At 37.8% G+C, this 20,517-nt stretch overlaps 3 protein-coding genes across 4 annotated transcripts in view; 1 reads left to right on the forward strand and 2 right to left on the reverse strand.

The window, feature by feature from the left end:
* agap1 (ArfGAP with GTPase domain, ankyrin repeat and PH domain 1) overlaps positions 1–9,551 on the reverse strand; it is a 148,320-nt gene extending 138,769 nt beyond the window's left edge. For both annotated transcript variants that reach the window (XM_056750043.1, XM_056750042.1), the window contains exon 1: positions 8,474–9,551. In XM_056750043.1, coding sequence (XP_056606021.1) covers positions 8,474–8,636 — 163 coding nt within the window. In that variant the 5' untranslated portion in view covers positions 8,637–9,551. The remainder of the gene's footprint in view (positions 1–8,473) is intronic.
* Positions 9,552–10,314: 763 nt separating this feature from the next.
* Positions 10,315–11,571, reverse strand: faimb (Fas apoptotic inhibitory molecule b). The gene is made up of 4 exons (XM_056751187.1): positions 11,458–11,571; positions 10,887–11,115; positions 10,573–10,622; positions 10,315–10,464 (listed from the first exon to the last, which is right to left on the reverse strand). Exons 1-4 carry the CDS (start codon positions 11,569–11,571, stop codon positions 10,315–10,317), a joined length of 543 nt encoding a protein of 180 aa, XP_056607165.1.
* A 413-nt stretch (positions 11,572–11,984) lies between these two features.
* ccdc80l1 (coiled-coil domain containing 80 like 1) lies at positions 11,985–18,772 on the forward strand. Its single transcript, XM_056750133.1, is given in 15 exon segments — positions 11,985–12,026; positions 12,124–12,333; positions 12,368–12,848; positions 12,851–13,051; positions 13,054–13,305; positions 13,308–13,589; positions 13,592–13,644; positions 14,077–14,233; positions 14,300–14,436; positions 14,588–14,728; positions 14,760–14,907; positions 18,035–18,118; positions 18,538–18,676; positions 18,678–18,719; positions 18,721–18,772. Coding segments are annotated over 15 exon segments (2,421 nt in total).
* The last annotated feature ends 1,745 nt before the right edge of the window (positions 18,773–20,517 follow it).

The following is a 20,517-nucleotide window of genomic DNA, read 5'->3' on the forward strand; positions in this document are numbered from 1 at the left end:
AGCTAATGAAAAAAATTGGCAGATAGTATACAACAGATAGTATGAATCTGAAATGTGTCTTCTTTCACCACCTCCATATACATTTTGAGAAAAGGGTCTATTATTTCTCATGACAGTATACATATAACTTAACGTGTCTATGCATGAATGCATCCTGACAATGTGGGAAGAAGAAAACAAGGAATATTTTTTTATATATCTTGATTTTGTGGGCCTTCTGGATTAAAGGGACAGTTTGCAAAAAATAAACTGTCATAATTTATTCACCCTCATGATGTTAAAAACCTGTATCAAACTCTTTCTTCTGGGAAACATAAAAGAAGATGTTTTGAGAAATAGTGGTCTTAGTGGTTTTGTGTTCATACAATGGAAGTCTACGGGGGCGATGCTGTTATCCAACTTCTGCAAAATATCATCTTTTGTGTGCTGTAGAATGCAGATAGCAAAACAGGTTTGGAAATACATCAAGGTTAGTTTTTATTTTGAGGAAAATTAGCCTTTAAAGCAATTTCCACGTTGGATTGATCTCCTGAAGCAAATAAACAGAATCTGGTTGCATAGTAATAATAATAATAATATGTCTTATTTATATAGCGCCTTTCAAGAACCCAAGGACTCCAAGGAAATCATATCTACAGGTAGTTGACAATAACAGATCACAAAAACAGGTAAGATTCATACAAACAGTGTCAAGACAAATATCAACTAATAATTGACAGACAATAGATAACACAAATAGATAAAGAAATACAATTACATCAAAACTGTTCTGTTAACCTATAGGTGAGAAGTTCGGAAAAGTGGCCTTAAATAAAATTAAAATATAAAAACCTTTAAGTAAGGGCATCGTGTCCAGGACCTAAATCGGGTCTGATGTTCGGTCCAGATTATTACATGCACTGGAGTTTCAGTTTTATTAAATGGGATAGTTTACCCCTAAATGAAAATCATAATTTACTCACCCTCAGATAGTTTCAAACCTGAATACATTTCTTTGTTTGAATGAACACAGAGAAAAATATACTGAAGAACGTCAGTAACCAAACAGATCTCAATTCCCATTTACTTTCATATAAGGGAAAATAAATACTATGGGAGTCAATGGGGGGGGATGAGGTCTGCTTGGTTACTGACATCCTTACAAATATCTTATATACACATGTTTGGAATAATCTGAGTAAATGATGACAGAATTTTCATTTTTGGGTGAACTAATCCCTTTCAGATCCTGTTTTGTCTTAGTCTACTGAGCTTTAAATGATTCACTGATCTGTTATATTGTGTTTAAACGAATCAGTTAAAATTTGTCATTTGTTTACGAGTCAATCCGATCACAAAATGCATTCATATGGCGGACTCACGGTGTACAATATAATGCTGATTCTATGAGCCAACTGCAAAGCTTAAAAACATTAGAATGATGTATTGTACCTGTTAATTTTAGGCACCTTTTCAAGAAATTGAATAGAGCTTAAGCTAAGGATTTTGTAGCAACGCATAACGGAACTTAAAAAAACACTACCAATTAAAAGTAAATCATATCGACAGCCTTCTGGTTCCTCAAATAAACCCTTAGATTTTACAACCCATGTTTCACTAAGGGCACGCAGAGTTTCCGTCACAGTGTTATCTAATAACTAACCATATTTAATAAGACAAACTATACTTCATAAATTACACCAAACGAAAACACAGAAGAAATAAAAAGTAGCAATTTTCAAAAATAGCAACAGTGTGATTCACCTGATGTTGTTATTATAGTACAATACAGCTATCCTATACAAATTCCAGTATACAAGTAAGCTATAACAAAACCTGTTCCATGATCAACATTTACCTCAAAATACAGTTAAACCAGATAAACCAATTGAGGAAGTATGGGATTTCCGTCTAAAAGGTATGCTGATTGATTTCCCCACCAAACTGGATGGACAAGTGCATCTTCCTGCAGAACACATCTTTTTGAAAACACAACAGGCTCTTTTAATCACAATTGTTAACACCTGACACTTCATCCGGTGTCAAATATCCTCTAAAAAAATAGGTTAGTCTACGCAAGCAGGACGGGCTGAAAGAGTTTCACCTTACTTCTCAAACCGCCTCAGACCAAGAGGTGGATCTTTTCAGTTTTATAGTTTCAAAAAGATATAAGCAAAGCTACTTAAAAACTGGAAAGACTGAGTAAAATGCCACTGTTTAAGAGCCTGAATGATGCTTTGACAGACTAATGTGTAAATGGCAGCAGAGTAACTCAGCATATTACTTGAAGAACTCGACGCTCGGCCTTTAAATTTTTGCCACATTATGTGAATATAGGCAGTGTCCGACTTAAAGCTCCAAAAGAAACCATACTGAATCATTATGGACATTTTTCAGAAGCGCACAGGTCTACTAAAAGATTGACAATGTGGATAGATAAAAGAGAGATCGTAGTGTTGTTTTCGCTTTCAACTGGAGAGAACAAATGGCAATTCAGCTGAGAACTTTGCTCGCTCACCACCCACACTGAGTGAGAATGACAAAGCGAGGGATCAACAGTGGAAGAGATGTGGAGGGAATGGAGCACAATTCGAGACTCTTTACAGCAATTCCGGTTGAGGTCTTTCAGATATTCTTTTTAAAGTAGCTTTAACAACTGCCTCCACTGCTTCATACCACCGGCCGCCAAAGAAAAGCCCCTCCGGACTGACCAATCTGCCCACCAGTATTTTTCGTCCCACTAACTGTAAAAACATCCCAAAAATAAGACTGAGAATTAGAAACAAATGTGGAAACTACTCAAGGAAAACTTTCTGTCGTTGCACAAACTAGAAGAATCTACATGTTCTCATAACCAGAAGAGACAGTTACTGGCCCTCGATTGTTTTTGTTCAGCACCCCACTGGGCACTTTAATTCAACAGTACTAGGATCTTGTTAATCCCTGAATCCAGTCTAGACTTTGCAGGGTCTTTGGCATATGGCTCTCCCCATGTCACCCCCTTCTTCTCTTCTGGCCTCAGCCTCTACAGCCATGCTTCAGGGCGTCCTAATGAAATATAAACAGATATATGGTCTCACTGCAACCATTACACTGGCTAACCTTATACTGCAGTGAACGCTCAGTGCACTGCAAGCAGGAAGCTGACTACGGAGGCCGTCATCTCAGTGAAAAGCCAAAGAGGTGGCCAACATTTTAATGCGTCAGACAGAACGGCCATAAAAGAGGGGTATGATGATGCAGAAGCACGCAGGATGACATCAAGCAGACACTTCCTGCTATTCGGCAGGGTGACGCACGCTCCTCAAGGTGCGTTTGAAGAAGCATGTGGCTTCGTCTCTGCGTCTCTTGTTAATGGTATCATCCGGACAGATTGGATGGGAGGGGCTGCATTGACAACATCTGCATGCTGCTGCCTCTTTGAGCTGGTGTGGGTGTGGCAGCACTGTTGCAATGACACACTGACCTCAGATTTCAAATCAGCCAGAGATTTACAAGTAAACCGATAAAATACTGAAGTGCATATGGGCACTGAATAGTCAAATCATGGAGTCAAAAGTGTAAACAATAAATTACGTAAAATAAACATTTCAAATACGTTTTTAAAGGGTTATTAGGGCTGTGCAATATATCGAAAAACCTCAAATGTGAATATCGCAGTAGTTTGCAAAAACTGAATAATTTAAAGGGGTCAGGAGGCATGAATTAATATCACAATTTTATCCCGAGCTTTTGTTATATAAGAGGGAATCATATTCACGCGAACATCATGTAAGTGTAAGAACTGAAAATGCCCTTGTTACTGAGATTACATCTGTTTGATGTCAGATTGACACCAGGCTCAGCGAACGCCAGGTTCTGGAATACACCTATCTATGACGACATTAATGGGTTGAACACCGTCTCCACAGAAAGAATATCAACGACTACTACTGGTTCGCGCATGACAATACTAAAGTAACACAGGGGCACGGAGCCAGACATGTCGTTAAAGATAGCTAAATATTTTGCCATCCCTGGTTGTGGAAGAATACGGTCGCTGCATAGCCTTCCTTTGGATTCAAATAATATTAGGAATGGTGGTTAAAGTTTATTTTTAAAGATGTTCCAGCTCATTTGGGAGAAACATGGAGCATTTGTTTGTTTCATTTCATGAACAAGGCACTGGTCGATGCTGTATTTGTGGAGAGACTAAAGTTAAAAAGCAGTGCTGTGCCATCAATATTGGATCCGATAGGAATGGCGCCGCAATCTTATGTGAATAAAACTTTTTTGTATTATGCGTCACTATTGCTTTGTTAGTGCTCTGAGCACTATTCGGACCTCTTGTCATTTGTATTAATTGCTGAGGTTGTCTGTGATCTTAAGCTGTGCGAATTGCTCTGTGATTTGGCGGGATCACATAAATACATTTGAAAGGTTTTATCCACCGTTTGCGAATAATGCAATTATTTGAAGTAATTTGAAGTGTTTTGGTATTATTTCATGTGCTGGGTGATATCCATAAGTTACCGGGAGCCTCCCGTTTGTTTATTTATCATGGAAACTCTTGTAACATTGGAGACCCGCGATTGCGGTGATCTTTTGTCCGGTTCGCGATCAGGGGTCTCAAATCCTGACAGGTACGATCATACATCATTAAACGCAATACAACTATAGGCTATACAAACTATACGCAAAGCCTTCCCATCACTTCCAGGAAATAAGTAAAAAGTAAGATGAGTAAAATCTTCCCTTGCGAATACGTCACATGAAATACTGATATGGGGAAGTCATTTATAAATCACGGGAGGTCTCCAGATAATGCTTATGCAGTGCGAAAACTGGTACTAATGTGTAACCTAACGTTACGTCTCTAACCAAATTGACAGAAGGCTCCAACTACCCTAACTTCTATCCAATCAAAGCAGTGGGCGTATACTTATAAAGTCTTCAATGCAGCACGGCCATAAAAACCGAGCGTTTGTAGATCTGGCCTCAAAACTCAGGTAGAAAATAGCCTATTTATTATTAATTTAGATGTTGTTTAATGTAAAAATCATGTGAACGTCATAAGTAGACCTCATACAACAGTATAAAACTATAAACAAGCCCAGTTCATCACACCTTTAAAAATGTCTTAAAGTTATGTTTATACCAGATTGGATGACGTAAACAAGAGCAAAAGAAGATAATATATTAAACCAAATAAAAGTGTCAAACAAATATCTTTAGGTTTTAATCATGTACCAAAAAAAAAACGGAAACGCTTCTGGAGTAGTCTTGCGGAGTGAACTATATAGTAAAAGTTTTAGGTTGATGCAGATAGAAGACAACCTGCATCTGATGTGTGGAAGATGATCAATAATCAGAAATAATGTGAATATGTATGTTGATTATGTAGTTTTCCATTTTTCTACTACCGTTTTTCAGTTACACTAAAGCAAAATATATAATAATAAATATGTCACTTAGTGTCAAGTTTTGATAAATAGGTGCCAGCACCCATCTCCATGATTTATTCTAAAGTATAGACACTTTCACAACACAAACAACAAAGAAGAAAATGCTTCTACTGTAACATTTGTTATTAAATATCCTGTTTCGCTCAGTAATACATCACACTTATGGGTTCACACACCAGGCACTTCTGTCAGATAAACAGATAACCACAGCACAGCATTACCGTGTTGTAATGTAGCAAAGTAAAAATACTTAAGTAAAGTACTTGATTATTTTTGGGAGTATCGGAGTCTTTATATTTCTGCAGACTTTTACTTTCACTCCACTACATTTCCTGAACATATGTATACTTATACACTGATACATTTCCCCTAAGCATGTTCGTGACAACAAAATAAAACAGAACTGAAATAGACAAGTCGGTGATCCGGTCACCATGACAGTACTGAACCAAACATTGGTTAAAGCTCAATGTGCTAGTGCAAAAAGGTCCTCTCCGTGGTTCATTTCTTTTAAAGATAAACAGCTCATTTTTCAGTTTCAATGAATTATCAAATGACTGGGTTGTTACTGTTAGGGGCATGTAAGGAAAGAAAGAAGTAAGGCCCAGACAGATTTGTTCTGATTTTGCTCCAAGTGGTTCTCTTATTAGAGAGATAATATTGGGGGTGGGAGGGAACTATCCTTTTAAGTTTTAATTTATAAAGTAAAGTTATAAAGATGTGGTTTCTGAACATGTATTTTGATAGTTAAGCAATTTGGCAACATGTTGTTCCAGATAAAATTACTGAGATTGAGAGAGAGCTTTCTAAAAGTTTCTATGCAAGCACCATATTTCATCTTTATGCTAAAATAATCTTTTTTTTAAGCAGTTAAGTCATTTTCTGGCAAGATAATATTGTACTTTTACTCAAGAATTGCTTTTAGGTACTTTATACATCAATGCACCATTAACATTATTAAGAGATGTCCCTTACCATGTAAAAATCATAAAACCAAACCAATATTTACTATAATGTATCTTAGCTTAACTCAAAGATTAGAATTTTAGAAGATTTGTTTTATCCAGCAGGCATTTGAATTCCTTTATTATGCACAAGCTGCACCATTCATTCTTATAAATGCCATGCCCTTTAGACAAGAGACAGTGAGGCCAAAGTTTTGTCCTGATGTGTGTCTCTGAGATCACGAACATGCTTTGCACAGAGAGAAATCTGCTCAAGCTCAAACTGATCTGCCCTGGTGAGTATCAGCAGGTGCCACATACTAGTACGCAGACACACTACACAAGCTTTGTGAATCCAATACCTGACAGACATCAGTCTAACATCAAAACAGATGTGCTTCTGTTAAAGATCACAGGGTGTTAAGTATCGGTTTTCAGCTCAGATGTACCATCTGTTCAAGTATTGGGGGTCAGCAAGAAAGTGAAGGTAAACCTACGATGCTATGTTCTCAACTTGACCTTACCTAAACAATTATGCCTCTGTAATCTAGAAACATACTCTTAATACAAACAAACACAGTAGTATCATGGTACTTTTTAGTAAAGAACAAGCACTTGATATGATGCTGTGCTTGTTCATACAAAACAGCTGCTTCCTAATAATGGCCACAGCGAATTATATATTTGTTTACGCACTAATAGTAAAAAATAAATAATAAGGGCCGTATAAGGAGTACTTTGCCAATTAATAGGGGCAAAAAAATAATTAAACAACTTTAATAAGGATCTGCCTTCAGAACGCAACCATGACTCATGACCACATACACAAACACGTATGGATGAATTTTAAAGGTTTTTGGAATAATTACCCAGAGGAATTTAAAATATGTACTACACATAGATTCAACTACTTGGCACTTGAACTCCACATATCCAAGTCGTGCTTAAGTAGCCAGGCTTGGTTTTTAGGAATTAGACAGGCTGGGGTCTGTTTGGTGGTTGTGACAGGTTTGTCGAAGTCAGGGATGTTCCCTGTGCATGTCTAAGCAAGCCTGGACCATTTCTCTCTCTCGCCTGAAGCCTACATTTGACTTTCACTTGCAGGGGTCAAATCCATCACAGCCCACACAGAGAACACAACTCAATTTTGTTGAACACAAAGCATCAAAATACACAAAATAGTTTCTAATTCTGCTATTAGTTGGTGACATATTGGTTCTACGGTTAGACTTACAATCAAATAGTCATTGTAAATACCTATTTGTATGAAAAAGCATGTTGTGACTCATTCGTTGCATTTTTGTATATTAAAGCAACCAAACAAGGCTTCTTAAAACTTTGACAAATCATGACACTGATCATTCTGCCTGAAGTCTTTTTTTAACATGTCTTCAGTTCTCCATGAAGAGCAAGAATGAAAGCCTGACACAAACACAGCCTTCAACAAATCCCTATTACAGTATTCCGTTGACTTAAAGCAAAAGCTTACGAACATCTTTTGTTTAAAGTTTGACTCGAGCCTCTCTCACACCTACTCTTTGACTTTGACCTTGGACGTCTTCGGCACCAGGAAATGTTTTAACAACAAACCACAACGAAACAGTTTGACCAGAATTTTGTAACCTAATCAGTAAACCTCAACAGAAAAGATATACATGCATGCTCCACAAAACACAAACACAGATACCACAGACCTGCAATACAACGAAAACTTAAGGGAAGGGGTATGACATGGTGTGGCATGATTTGCCATGTCATTGCTTGTTATGTAACATAACCCTAAACGTTTTCTTTGATCACGATGGTGGGAGTCAGCAATAACATACATGCGTTGAAGTGCCATGCTGTTATAGTTATGACATCACTACAAATATTGGCCATGGCAGACACAGTTTCCGTCGAAACGTCGTAATTCCATTCAGCTGTGGTAACTGAAGTGTGATAAGGTATGAGACGTGTCATCAAAATATCAGAATAATAAACTGTTAAAATTCTTTAAAGGATATAAAATGTGTGATTTTGACTGTTACATTTATGTTTCTGGCGAAAACTCTGTCTCCAATGGTTAGTATCTGTCAGGAATTCAAATGCCCTCGTTGCCCTTACCTTCAATGGCAATGACATGCTCTCGGATCTGATTCTGCAGCAGCGGCTCCTCCACCCGCTCCAGCAGCTCGTAGATGGAGTAGATGTTCGGATGGACGGACTCGAACCTCTGGATCTCAGCTCTGATGGCGGTTGAGTTCGCAAGGTGTTGCTGATAATTCATGTTTGCAATATGACCTCTTCAAACGCAACCCGATACGGAATTCTCTAATGGGTGTTTGCAGATAATTTAGGGATAGTGATATGCTGCAAACACAGGAGTAAGATTGGATGTCCACATGAGGTCTTTGGTCTACTCGAATGAAGCAAAAAACGTATGTTGCGAAAACGCAGAATGGATAGATCCAAATATGCAACCACAGATGGCAACACAACTAAATAATGAAAACGTTAACTATTTAGCCAGCTTCCAGTAAACCAGAGCCACAAACAAGCAGAGGTTTAAGAATCAGTGCATGTAATATTGGATTATGTTTGTGTATTAAAGCAGATGAAGTCCAGACGCTGAAAGAAGATCTGCCGCTGTCCAGATCCAAAATCCCAGAAAACACTCATATACCCCATATTCCCGTAAACTAAAACAGAAATCCCCCAAATCACCACGCATCGTCGTTACCAGCTATAATAGATTTGAGAAGGCCAGCTAAGGAGTACAATCCAAGGCGAGAAAAGTCCACATGGTAGCGTCCGGCTGTGTTTCATACACACTGCCCAGTCTCCGCGGCGACGGCGCAGGAAGGGTCGAAATGAAGAACAATAATTGGAAATAAAACTCTGAAAGGCAGCGAGTAACTACAGTCCGCGCTGTCGAGCTGGTCGGGGTATGTCTGTCGTGTTTAAGGGCAGTCAACTCGCTCTCTCCTGTTGTTCAGCTCATGCTGACATTACAACAGCTGCATAACAACTTTCAATGGTCGCGATGCAAAACCACAAAACCCAATGGGTGCCTTAACCTCAAAGAGATATTATCGCCGGAGTGGTTTTCGGAGATGTCGCTTGTTTTATCCGCAAAGATGGGTGCATTCCCTTTCCTCCCGCACTGAGGTCCGTCCCGTCTGTATCCTCTCAAACATCATTGCGCCTGCTCCTTCCTATGGACGTTTCCTACTGGAGAAACGTCGGCTCGCTTTAGTGCAATCGTCCTGCTCATAGCTGCGCGAATTCTGCGCAGCCTGTTGTGTTAAAAATACATCAATACAGGTCACAAGTACGGGGGCGCTATTGGGCGCATTTATTCTTAGCTTATGAGAATAGATTTTACAAGAATGTTCTGGGACACCATTACAACTAAAAAATAAAATATTGCATTTGTTATTCCTAAAATCAATTAAGCTTACTTGTTTCTAGTTATGACAATCTGTAGAATATTGCATTTGGTAGAAAATCTGGAAAAGACCTTTAATCTCAGTACAGTGACACACACACACACACAAACTCAAAGTCATATGATAACACAGGCGTGAACTAACCCACACATCCAATAAAGGTTAAATATATGCAGGTTTTAGTGTTGAATTGGCGTGGGCATATAAACTTGATAATTGATAACAGGCCGAATGATTTACAAAACCATTCACAGTGTGTTACAGTGGCAACACATCGTGAAATCTGAATACACTTTTTTCTCCAAATGTATTATTTATTTCAATTAATGGGATTTGAAGGTTTCTAAACATATTTTAACGTGTAGTGTTGTAGCAAATAAAGCATCCCTGTCCAGACATCCAACACACTGGATTTATTAAAAGAGAGTAGTTTCTGGTAGTGCCATCTGTATCTAATTCTGATAAAGTATAATGTTGCTAAACGTCTTGCACAGCTGAATTCTATTAGACTCTATTTTACTCAATGGTCTCCTCTATCCTGATTCCATCAACCAGAAGGGAATGAACTATTTTGCTTCGTTTCCTTCCATTGGTTGTTGCTTTTATGCAGCATTCACGGTTTCCCACTGCAAAGTGCGTCTCAGTTCCATCATCTGTAAATTCCCCCTGTACAAAAGATGTCTTGTGAAAAGATGATTTGATATTTTCACAATAGCCACAACACAACTCCATCAGCTGCCTTGTCTCTGACTTTTACTGTAGTATTATATTTACCATAGTATCCATTTTCTGTCCATTGCACCACACATCCATAGTGTCCTTTTCTGGGTAAACAGAAAATAATTTATTTAGCTAATGGTTGCCTTTATATAATGCATTGGATTTAGCTTACTTTAGAGATAGAAGAAGGAAATCTGGCCAAACACTGGTAAATGTCTGTTGTTTATATGAGAAATTGCCAAATCAAACATCAGCAAATTAGCTAGGGACTCACAGTGTGGCTGGATTTAGATTATACTGAAGAATAAGCCTTTCAAAGAATTTGAAGGAACTTATATATATATTTATATTTGTATGAGGCTTCTTACCCAGAACTATCCTGCAATCATTACCATCCAGTTTGAGCACCCACGTTTTGGAAATTTTTGAACGATTGTCCAAAAATGTTTGAAGATGTTTTCCATTGATCTCCAGCGTGTACTCATAGGCAAACCCATTTATTGCCTCGATGTTTATGGTTGCTTTTGTATCTGCGCTCCCAACAGGAAATGTCTCTCTGCCCACCAGTTTGAACATCCAATCCCTTCTCAGGGCCTCCTTAAAAAGTTGTTTTATGATTTTCTTATTAATATGAACAATTCTGACAGCACAGACACGTTTGTTTTTCTATATATATTTTTATACTGAGATAACAATATTTTCTGTCCTGTTAATCATCAGCCCCTCAACTGTACCCTTACAAAAACTTTTTTATCAATTTCTGATATCAATAATAATATTATTTTGCATGTTTGTTCAAATGTTTCCACACAGCATAAGCAAACCATAGATTATGCATAGATTTAAACAGGTAAGATTCCTTGTAATACAAACCAGAAAGCGTTATCTTCATATTATATTATTCATAAACATCCATACCATAATTTATTCATCTCTCACCTTTCCATTTATGTAAATAACACGTTTCCCTGTTGTTGTTCCATGTTCAAACTCAATGTGGTAAAGCCCATCGCTCAGCGACACCTCCCACACTCCCACAATGTCTCCTGACATTTTGACTTATCCTCCACACTTCACTGTCTCTACTACTTTTAATGCTATGTAATGTTAATGCATTGCCTGGTGATAATAGCAATCCTCATGTGTAATTGCTGATTAAATTGCAAGTAAAGTATTGAGTAGGTTGCTACACTGTGCTCACTCAGCAGCTAGTGCATTAGTTTAAGAGGCTTAAATTATCAAGAGTTCTGTGTGTGTGCGTGTTTCTGTGTGAAACTGTGTGATAGCCTTACTGATCCTTTTTCTACCAATAGATGGCAGTCTCTCTCTCTCTCCATCTCTCTCTTTACTAGTTATCCTAAAAAAGGAACGGTTACAAATGTTGCAAATACATAATTTTTTAATAACGTGTAATACATTTTATTGTTTTTTTTACGTAGGCTATTGACTACGTTGCTGTTTCACCGATGCATTACGCTAGCGAGCAATATGTTTTTAAGCGCAGTAACGTAATATATAAATCACATTTGGGTCCTTTCACGGCCACACAGAACATGTGTGTTCATGTAGAACGTGTATTGCACAATATTAGCATATCACAGATAGGGTGGGCGTGGTCACGAAAAACACACAAACCTACAACGTAATGCAAAATTATCACATTTTTCCAGCTCAGGAAACACACATATACTCGAGAAGCCTCAAAATAACCAGAACACAGGTTTCTTTCGGACCCCAGCACAGAGGGTGCTAAAAAGAAATAGATCAATGCCCAAAAAGACACCGGGTTTAACTGACAACACTCCAGCTCAAGAGCATTTTTCAGCTCGACAGACACTTCAATCTGTGCCGTCGGTTGTCTCCGGTTGGCTCTATGAACTTCCTGGCTGGTTTTGCTGGGAAAAAACGTGTGCTGGCCATATGAGCCCCCAACGACTCCGATGGGTATTACAGGTTCACGTTGACCCTGCTAAAGCCTGAGGTGTACTGTAAGATGGCAGAGAGACACATGCAGCAGATTGTACTTTTTCCCGAAAAGGGGGAACGGGGAGGCAAGGTGAAACATGAAAGCAATCAGGGATCAGTGGTGGAGGATTCGCTGGATCCATCCCAGGTGCCCCGGCTCATGGCCTTTCTAAAACTACAGGAAGGTAAGTTTGAGATGGTGCTACTAAGGAAGACACTGCAGGTTGAAGAAAGATACCCATACCCTGTATAGCTTGAGGTGATCTATGAAGTTATAGACCAAGCGCCTGTGCGTAGATTGGAAAAGGCAAGGGAAAATGGATTTGTGCAGAAGTGCAAGGCTGCCGGTGTTGAGGGGCAGATGGTACATCTTCTGGCTCAAATACAGGTGGTTTGCAGACCCGTATGGACACAGCGGAAAATATCGGAAAACAAAATAAGGTGAGAACAGTCTCTTAACCCACAGAGGTAGCACAGGCACAAATGCCAACCACCATCGCCACCACTACAATAACTACAACAACAAAATACGCAAGCACGACTTTCTTGAAAACTACAACCACAAACCTCCAACTACTACAACATACGCTACAACTGCCTTCCCTTCACCACCTGCTGCTTTGACCACAAATGTACCAACCACAGTGAGGCAAACAGATCCAACCCACCAGCGCTTACCACAAAACCAGCAGAGCACAACAACTCATCCTCCTATTACCTCAGACTTCTACACACAACACACAGAAAACACATTTACCGCCTCACCAACCCAAGCACACAAACAGAGACCCGAGAACAAACAGGCCGTGGTTAAAAAAGGATGGAGCAAAAGCTTAGTCAGCACGAACAAGAACATGACACACACAGACCCACTGCTACAAAACCAGAGAAAGATCTCAAGACCGCACAAAAGGGAAAAACGAATGCCGATGATGCTGACAGGAAAAAGAAGGTCGGTAAATATGAAAAGCCACCGAAAAAGATGCCTGCAGGGAAAAAGGGGCCGAAAGTTGCAAAAGAGAAGAATGTCGGTCTTCACAGTAAGAAGGCTGGAATTAAAACAAATTATAATGAAGAGCGGGCTGGTTTGGGGCAGCCAAGTGACCCTAGAAATCGCTCGAAACCTTTCTGGGTTACTTTGAAAAGAGACGGCGCCTCATAGTACATATTGCATGTATTGTGAAAAATAAGCGTTTATAAAGAAATATTTCATCCATATTTCATTCAAAACCCGTATGTAACTCTTTCTTCTGTGTAAAACTAAAAACAGATATTTTGAGAAATGTTTCAGTGGTTTTATGTCCATACAATGGAAGTCAATGGGGGCCACTGTTGTTTGGTTACCCAAGTTCTTCAAAATATTTTCTTTTGCGTACTGCAGAAAAAAGAAAGTCATACAGGGTTGGAATGACATGAGGAAGAGTATATGATGACATAATTTTCATTCTTAGATGAACTATCCCTTTATTATAAATAAATATATTTTGTTTATTTACAGTACAAGTTTCGTTGTTTGCACTTTCCGAACTATATTCCTTTATGGCACAGACGATGCTTTAAAACTTGTTAAACTTACAAAGGCTTTATTTGAAGATTATCACTGCTCCAGATAAACAGAATCATATGTACAGTGAGCAGAGAGATGAAAACCTGGAGCAGGTGTGTAATGTGGCCCTACGCAAAATATCCATCATCACCATCTTTGGGCCTCTCACGAACAGCACCATAAAGATCGATCAATATCAGACAGGTCAGTTCTGTTAGCGGCCTTTGATGGCGCACATCAAACTGTTCTCATTAACGTTTTCTGTAACAGAACAGGATAAGCCCTTGCGTGGCCAGCCAGCCAGGGATCTTATCAACCAGGAGCTTGTCATAGTGTTTTGGAAGAAGTTCGGGATTACTCAGGATGATTTTAACATGGCGGTGACAGATTTTGACATGAAAGTCAAGGTAAATTTTAATGCAACTTAGATTGACAGAGTATTGCATGATGTATGTATATGCATGATTGTAATTTATTTATAGAGAATGAACTCTATTGGCGTTCATCAGTGATGTTTTTGGATCCGATAAAAGGATCACGCATTCCCTGTTTCCACAGCAACGACACGAAGTCCCGATTTTCATGAAAGCAGTGTTTGACTACATCAACTAGTTTGACTAGTTTTCAACTCGTATTAAGGAAATTGAACAGCAGAGGAATTTCAGTGCTATTTGCAATACGGAAGATAAATCAAGACCTGTTTAGGTCTCTGATTTACGAATTGGATTAGCAAAATTAATATGCTCATCTGCATGCATTTCTGTGTGTTTTAAGATTCCGTTGGAGGCGGATACTGTTTATAATGTCCTCCCCTAGTGATGAAGAATGGGCCTTTCAGCAACAACTCTACACTATTAACAGCCAAGCCTGCAATTTGGGTGAGATTATCAAAGCAATCTGGAAAAAAATACCTAAGTGAAATAAACATGGCCATTGTTTTTACCGATAAAATAAATTCAATGTGACAACTGAAACTGATCAATGTTAGTACCATTTTAAAAATAAAATGTCTATTTACAGAAATCACTGTTGTTTTCAGTGTCAACATTTTCCACTTCAGGTTATAAAATCCTTTTTGTTCTCTGCCATTTCATGTTCAACATTTGTAAACAAATTTGGAATGTGATCAAAGCAACACCCTATAGTACAGCAGAACTACTACAATTATGCAGTTCATGGCCAGTAAATACAATTTTATTATATAAATCTTGATTTGTATGTGATTTTTTCAATAGCAATTACCTTTATTTGGTTTGAAAATAGTAACAAGCATTTCATTCATGAACAAACAAGGTCTGATTCTATTTCTGAAAAAGAAATATAATATACAAATATAATTTGGGTGTAACACTTCGTCAGATGAGGAACTATGCCACACAGAGCTGAGATGCAAAGGTGATATTTTAATGAAACCAGTTAAACTGGGTATAGTTCATGTATTAAGCATCCAAGGGAACAAAAGACAATCCAACAGGTATAATCCAATCAGGAACATCTACGGAATTCACATGTTAACATCAAGTGGAACAAACGATAATTCAACAGGTATAATCCGCTCTGTAACATGCACAGGATAATAAAGTGCCAGAAACCACCAAGAGAGTCCCAGTTGCATATAGACGAGAGAGACAAAATACAGCTAGACTGGACCCATAAAATAACATGACAAAAGGGTGAGTATAGATTCCATGGTATGGGGTTCAGGTGGAGTGTGATAAAAGAGGGTGACGAACTGGTGCAAAGGATTATGGGGAGTGTAGTCCGTGACTGTTAAAGGTGTGGTGAATATTAGTCCATGGAGTGAAAACACGAGAAAGCTGGCAGGGAACACAGAGGGGCAGACAGGACCGTTACATAGGGACCTTGCCTGTGAAAACCCAACTAAACAATTTTTTGCATAGAATCATATTACATAACGTTATGAACAATCTGTGAAAATATAACCTTGATATCTTTAATATTGTCTGAGTAAGGCCATGTTAAAGATTAAATTGGAAGGGAAATTAATGGAATTCAAGATAGGGTCACATTTTTTTAACATGTACATGGATCCTTCATAGTTTTCATAAATGCTTTCACCCATATAGAAATCATGTATTCATTTTTTAAGTACCTTTGCTTCCATTATTAGCATCTGAAGGCTAACTATGCTGGGTTTAACCACACATCAAGTTGTGTCTTGCTGGTTACTTTATAACACATTCTACAACCTTTCTTGAATTGTAGACAGCTTGTATTTTCAGCTTTTTGATTTGTTGCGACCCTGGGTAGCAATGCAGACACTCCTCATGGCTGGATTTGGCCTGCCGGCTGAACTTTGAGTGTCATTGGCTTATGCATTGTCCTTACTCCATGACAGTATTTGCTACTATACTCTAAAACAATTTAGTTTGAATGGTAAAAACTGACAGTTATGGTTGCCAGAGTACTTCAGTAAAAAGTACAGTAAGCACTACAGCAACTTACAGTTTAAAACAGGTAAAAAATGTGGTTAAAGTATAATGCATTACAGCAGAGTTATGTGTTCTTGATCATTTTTAACCTAATACTAAGTGAGCTGATATGTAATATAAATCTATTTTGTACCTTGTAATAAACAAATAGACAGGCCAAATACAAAAAACGCACACGAAAATACCTTAACATGTGACAGCAAAATAATGGAATGGACATTCAACCACATCAAATGTAACACATAACATGACTAATTTGCATAATTAATACAGGAAGACATATAAATATTCAAATGAAATGGGTGACCCTGGACAACAAATCCAGTCTTATACTGTAAAAAAACTACTTAGAAACATAAGTTAAACAGCTTCATTAAATGTTGAAGTTAAATCAAATTAGCTTTATGAGTCAATTAAACTTAAATTATACTGAACTGACAAAAATCTAGTTGTATTTTACAGTAAGTTCAAAACATTGATATTTATTTGATTTATAAAGCTAATAAAGCTCAAATTTAAGGCAGCTGACAGTGGTGGATTTTTTACAGTGAAGTAACAAACTGTAATAGACTTCACAAGATATTATTTAAATTTACTGTAAAATAAAGCAAAATATTTAGAGAAATATTTAATGTTTTATGTTCACATTTTTATGTTAAAAAATAAGACACCATAAAAATTACACTTCGACTTTCCCGTGTGACCCTCTGATGATATGTGATCCTGGGGAACAAAATTGAAATATTTACATAATCTGAAAGCTGAATAAATGAACTTTCCATTGATGTATGGTTTGTTAGGATATGAAGATATTTGGCCAAGAGAAAACTATTTGAAGTTTTGGAATCTAAGGGTGCAAAAAAATCCCCTTTAATGTCGTCCACATGAAGTCATTAGCATAGCATAGGAGCTTAATTGAAGTTAAATTAAAGTTTAGCATTTTAACATTATTTTTCAGTTGAAATTATGTCATTTTTTACTCCTAGCTGCCCTCCCGAAGGACATTAAAGACGGATTCAGGCATTGCATGCTTTCCGGATGGCTGACCTTCTAACAATCCCATAATTCTGGCTTACAGTTTACATCCTGTTCCAGTCTTCCCACACAAGCTTTTCTCCTCCCTTTTCTCCTCAACTACAAATTCACTACATGTTCACACCAACCATGCTTTTGTGTTAGTCAGGCCAGATCTTAGAAGATTCTGCATATAGAAACCATCATGTATTGCTTTTAATCATTTAAAAAAGCTAATTCATAAATGCCTTTGACTAATGGCACACATAAGAATGGAATGACATGGCTCTTTTATTTTGTTGGCTATTTTGGAGGTGGGAGCATTCTTGAAAATCCTTATACGTATTCTTTGGAGTCCAGGGGGACTTGTAGTGGTTTGACTCTTATAGCGATCCAGCAGAGACCACTTCCTTTCTGAGGCACAACAGCTTGATTGATGTTCACATAAAAAAGGCCACCTTGAATGCAAATCATATGCATGTTCTATGGAAAGAATCTCTTAAACAACTGTAAATAAGCCACTGTTTTTTAATCACAGCGCTGCGTCATTTATCTGTACTTAAGCTTGTCGGAAGAACCCTGGATGACATAAGTGGAGTCCTGGAGCTCTACCCTATAAATGGTAAGAGCTGTTGATTGACCAACAGTTAGACACATACATTTTTTAAGTACAAAAAACATAAGTACTTACAGTAATACTGCTTTAAATGAATGAATGTGTTCTATACATCTCTGCTTGTTCTGTTATTTATTAGAGAGTGCTATTTGTAGTCTTATGAAAAACATTAAGGCGCAGTATGTACATGCTGGGCAAACAGCAGCAGAATTGCAAAAGTAATGATAGTTTCCAAACACTCCATGAAAGTTTCAGACACTCCTTCCGTCTTGTAACGGCCAGATAAACAAACCCATGCAAATGGTTAAGCCAGCATTGCGCTCGCCCACTTTAGGGTTTATTCATAAAGATTTAACAGAACAAAGTGATGCTTTATTATTAAGCAACACTTGAGGAAGTGCATAACAAGTATGGTCATTTTATAGGAAGTGCATCAGTTGACCGCAAGGAGCTGTCTGCCAGCCTGGTGCAGGACATCAGAAATTACCTCCAGATCAGTCAAGACTATTTCTCCATGCTACTTGTTGGGAAAGATGGCAACGTGTGGTCTATGTCAATCATTTATGGCCATCCAGCTGTCTCTCAGCATGCGTTGCCCTGATGATGACTAGTCACCAGGATGGTTACCATGAGGGCTATCATCAGGAATACGGTTATTAAGAAAAAAAGGAAGCAAACCCTAAATATATAGTCTGTATTTAAGACTATGCAATCTTTGCAGAACATCCATCCATCCATTTTCTACCGTTTATCCGAACTACCTCGGGTCACGGGGAGCCTGCGCCTATCTCAGGAGTCATCGGGCATCAAGGCAGGATACACCCTGGATGGAGTGCCAACCCATCGCAGGGCACACACACTCACTCATTCACTCACGCACTCACACCCTACGGACAATTTTTCCAGAGATGCCAATCAACCTACCATGCATGTCTTTGGACCAGGGGAGGAAACCAGAGTACCCGGAGGAAACCCCCGAGGCACGGGGAGAACATGCAAACTCCACACACACAAGTCGGAAGCGGGAATCGAACCCCCAACCTTGGAGGTGTGAGGCGAACGTGCTAACCACTAAGCCACCGTGCCCCCCCCTTTGCAGAACAAACTTTGTTTATTTTACTCAACTGTCTTGTGCACACCTCTCACTTCTGCTAGTTGGTATTTACATTTGTTCTGATTATTATTATTGACATTAGTTAAGTTCGTTGAATGTGTTTGTATGTTGCAATGGATTGTTTTTGTTAAACATTTATTGTTTGTAATATGATCATAAAGAAATGTTTTGGTATGATAATAAAGAATAGTTTCAAAGAAGCACAAATTTACTATTCATTTTTGTAGGTGTACATTCTTTGTACAAACTGGTTAACCTGTACTGCCACCTTCCTGACATACTAAAGGCATGCAATAAAAAGAATCATGCCAATTACATATGCATTCCATACATCTGTAATACCTGGAAGCATTGTAAATTAGTTAGATTGTGTATGCAGCATAAGGAAAAATGGTAACAAATATGTTTTCTAGATATTTGTTGATGTTGGTAAATACAAATGCAGTTACAATGTTAAAGTGATAGTTCATACAAATAAAAATTATTTCATCATTTGCTAATCCTTTTGTCATTTAAATCATGTATAGGTTGTACTCCAAAATACAAAAGAATCAAAAAGAAGAACATTGGCAAACAAACTTAACTTCCATTGTAAAGACACAAAACCACTTATTTTTCCCATTTTGCAGATTCTTCAAAATGAATGTGAATGCATGGCCCTAACTGTTTCTGCAGTTACAGAACAAGAAAATAAACATTACCCATTACTTATTTTTTTCTACCAGATGAAATACACATTCCATTTGCTCATGTTTTATTTTAATAGAAACGTTGATCAAGTGTTCAAATTTTTTCATTATGCATGAAGAAATAGTACAGATCCACCGAACATATTCATTCAGTTCTGTTCATGTCCAGCATCTTAAAACACATCACATCGAAAAAGACATAAATACCCCAAAATTGTCGTCACACATACACACAATCTTCACAATCACATGCTTGGGTCTGTTTGAGTTCCACAATTTTTTAACTGCACTTAAATATTGCCAATGATAAACACAATATAAGGCCATCTTTGTTATAATGCTGCTGGGACAATAATGTCTTATTACAGCCAACCATGATATACATCCTTTTCCTGTTGTTAATAGTTCGGAGTAGACCCTTATTATAAAAGTTATAATTCCTAGAAAAATATTTTAGAAATATGCTAGACATTCCATAAACCTGGTGTGGCCTAATATAAGCATTGAAAGCATTTTTTGGTATACAAGATGTTTTTTAATGAAAGTGTTATTTTACATAAAATTAACTTGTGAAAGAAATATTGTGAAAAATAATTTATATA

Source organism: Triplophysa dalaica, chromosome 6 (genome assembly GCF_015846415.1).
Source record: "Triplophysa dalaica isolate WHDGS20190420 chromosome 6, ASM1584641v1, whole genome shotgun sequence".
Taxonomy (NCBI): domain Eukaryota; kingdom Metazoa; phylum Chordata; class Actinopteri; order Cypriniformes; family Nemacheilidae; genus Triplophysa; species Triplophysa dalaica.

What these genes read in the sequence shown, in the direction of transcription:
- faimb (XM_056751187.1), bottom strand. Translation starts at nt 11,571, where the DNA reads ATGTCAGGAGACATTGTGGGAGTGTGGGAGGTGTCGCTGAGCGATGGG. An exon ending in TTATTTACATAAATGGAAAG is followed by an intron (nt 11,116 to 11,457) that starts GTGAGAGATGAA and finishes CAACTTTTTAAG; the next exon opens with GAGGCCCTGAGAAGGGATTG. An exon ending in GACAGAAAATGGATACTATG is followed by an intron (nt 10,465 to 10,572) that starts GTAAATATAATA and finishes TCTTTTGTACAG; the next exon opens with GGGGAATTTACAGATGATGG.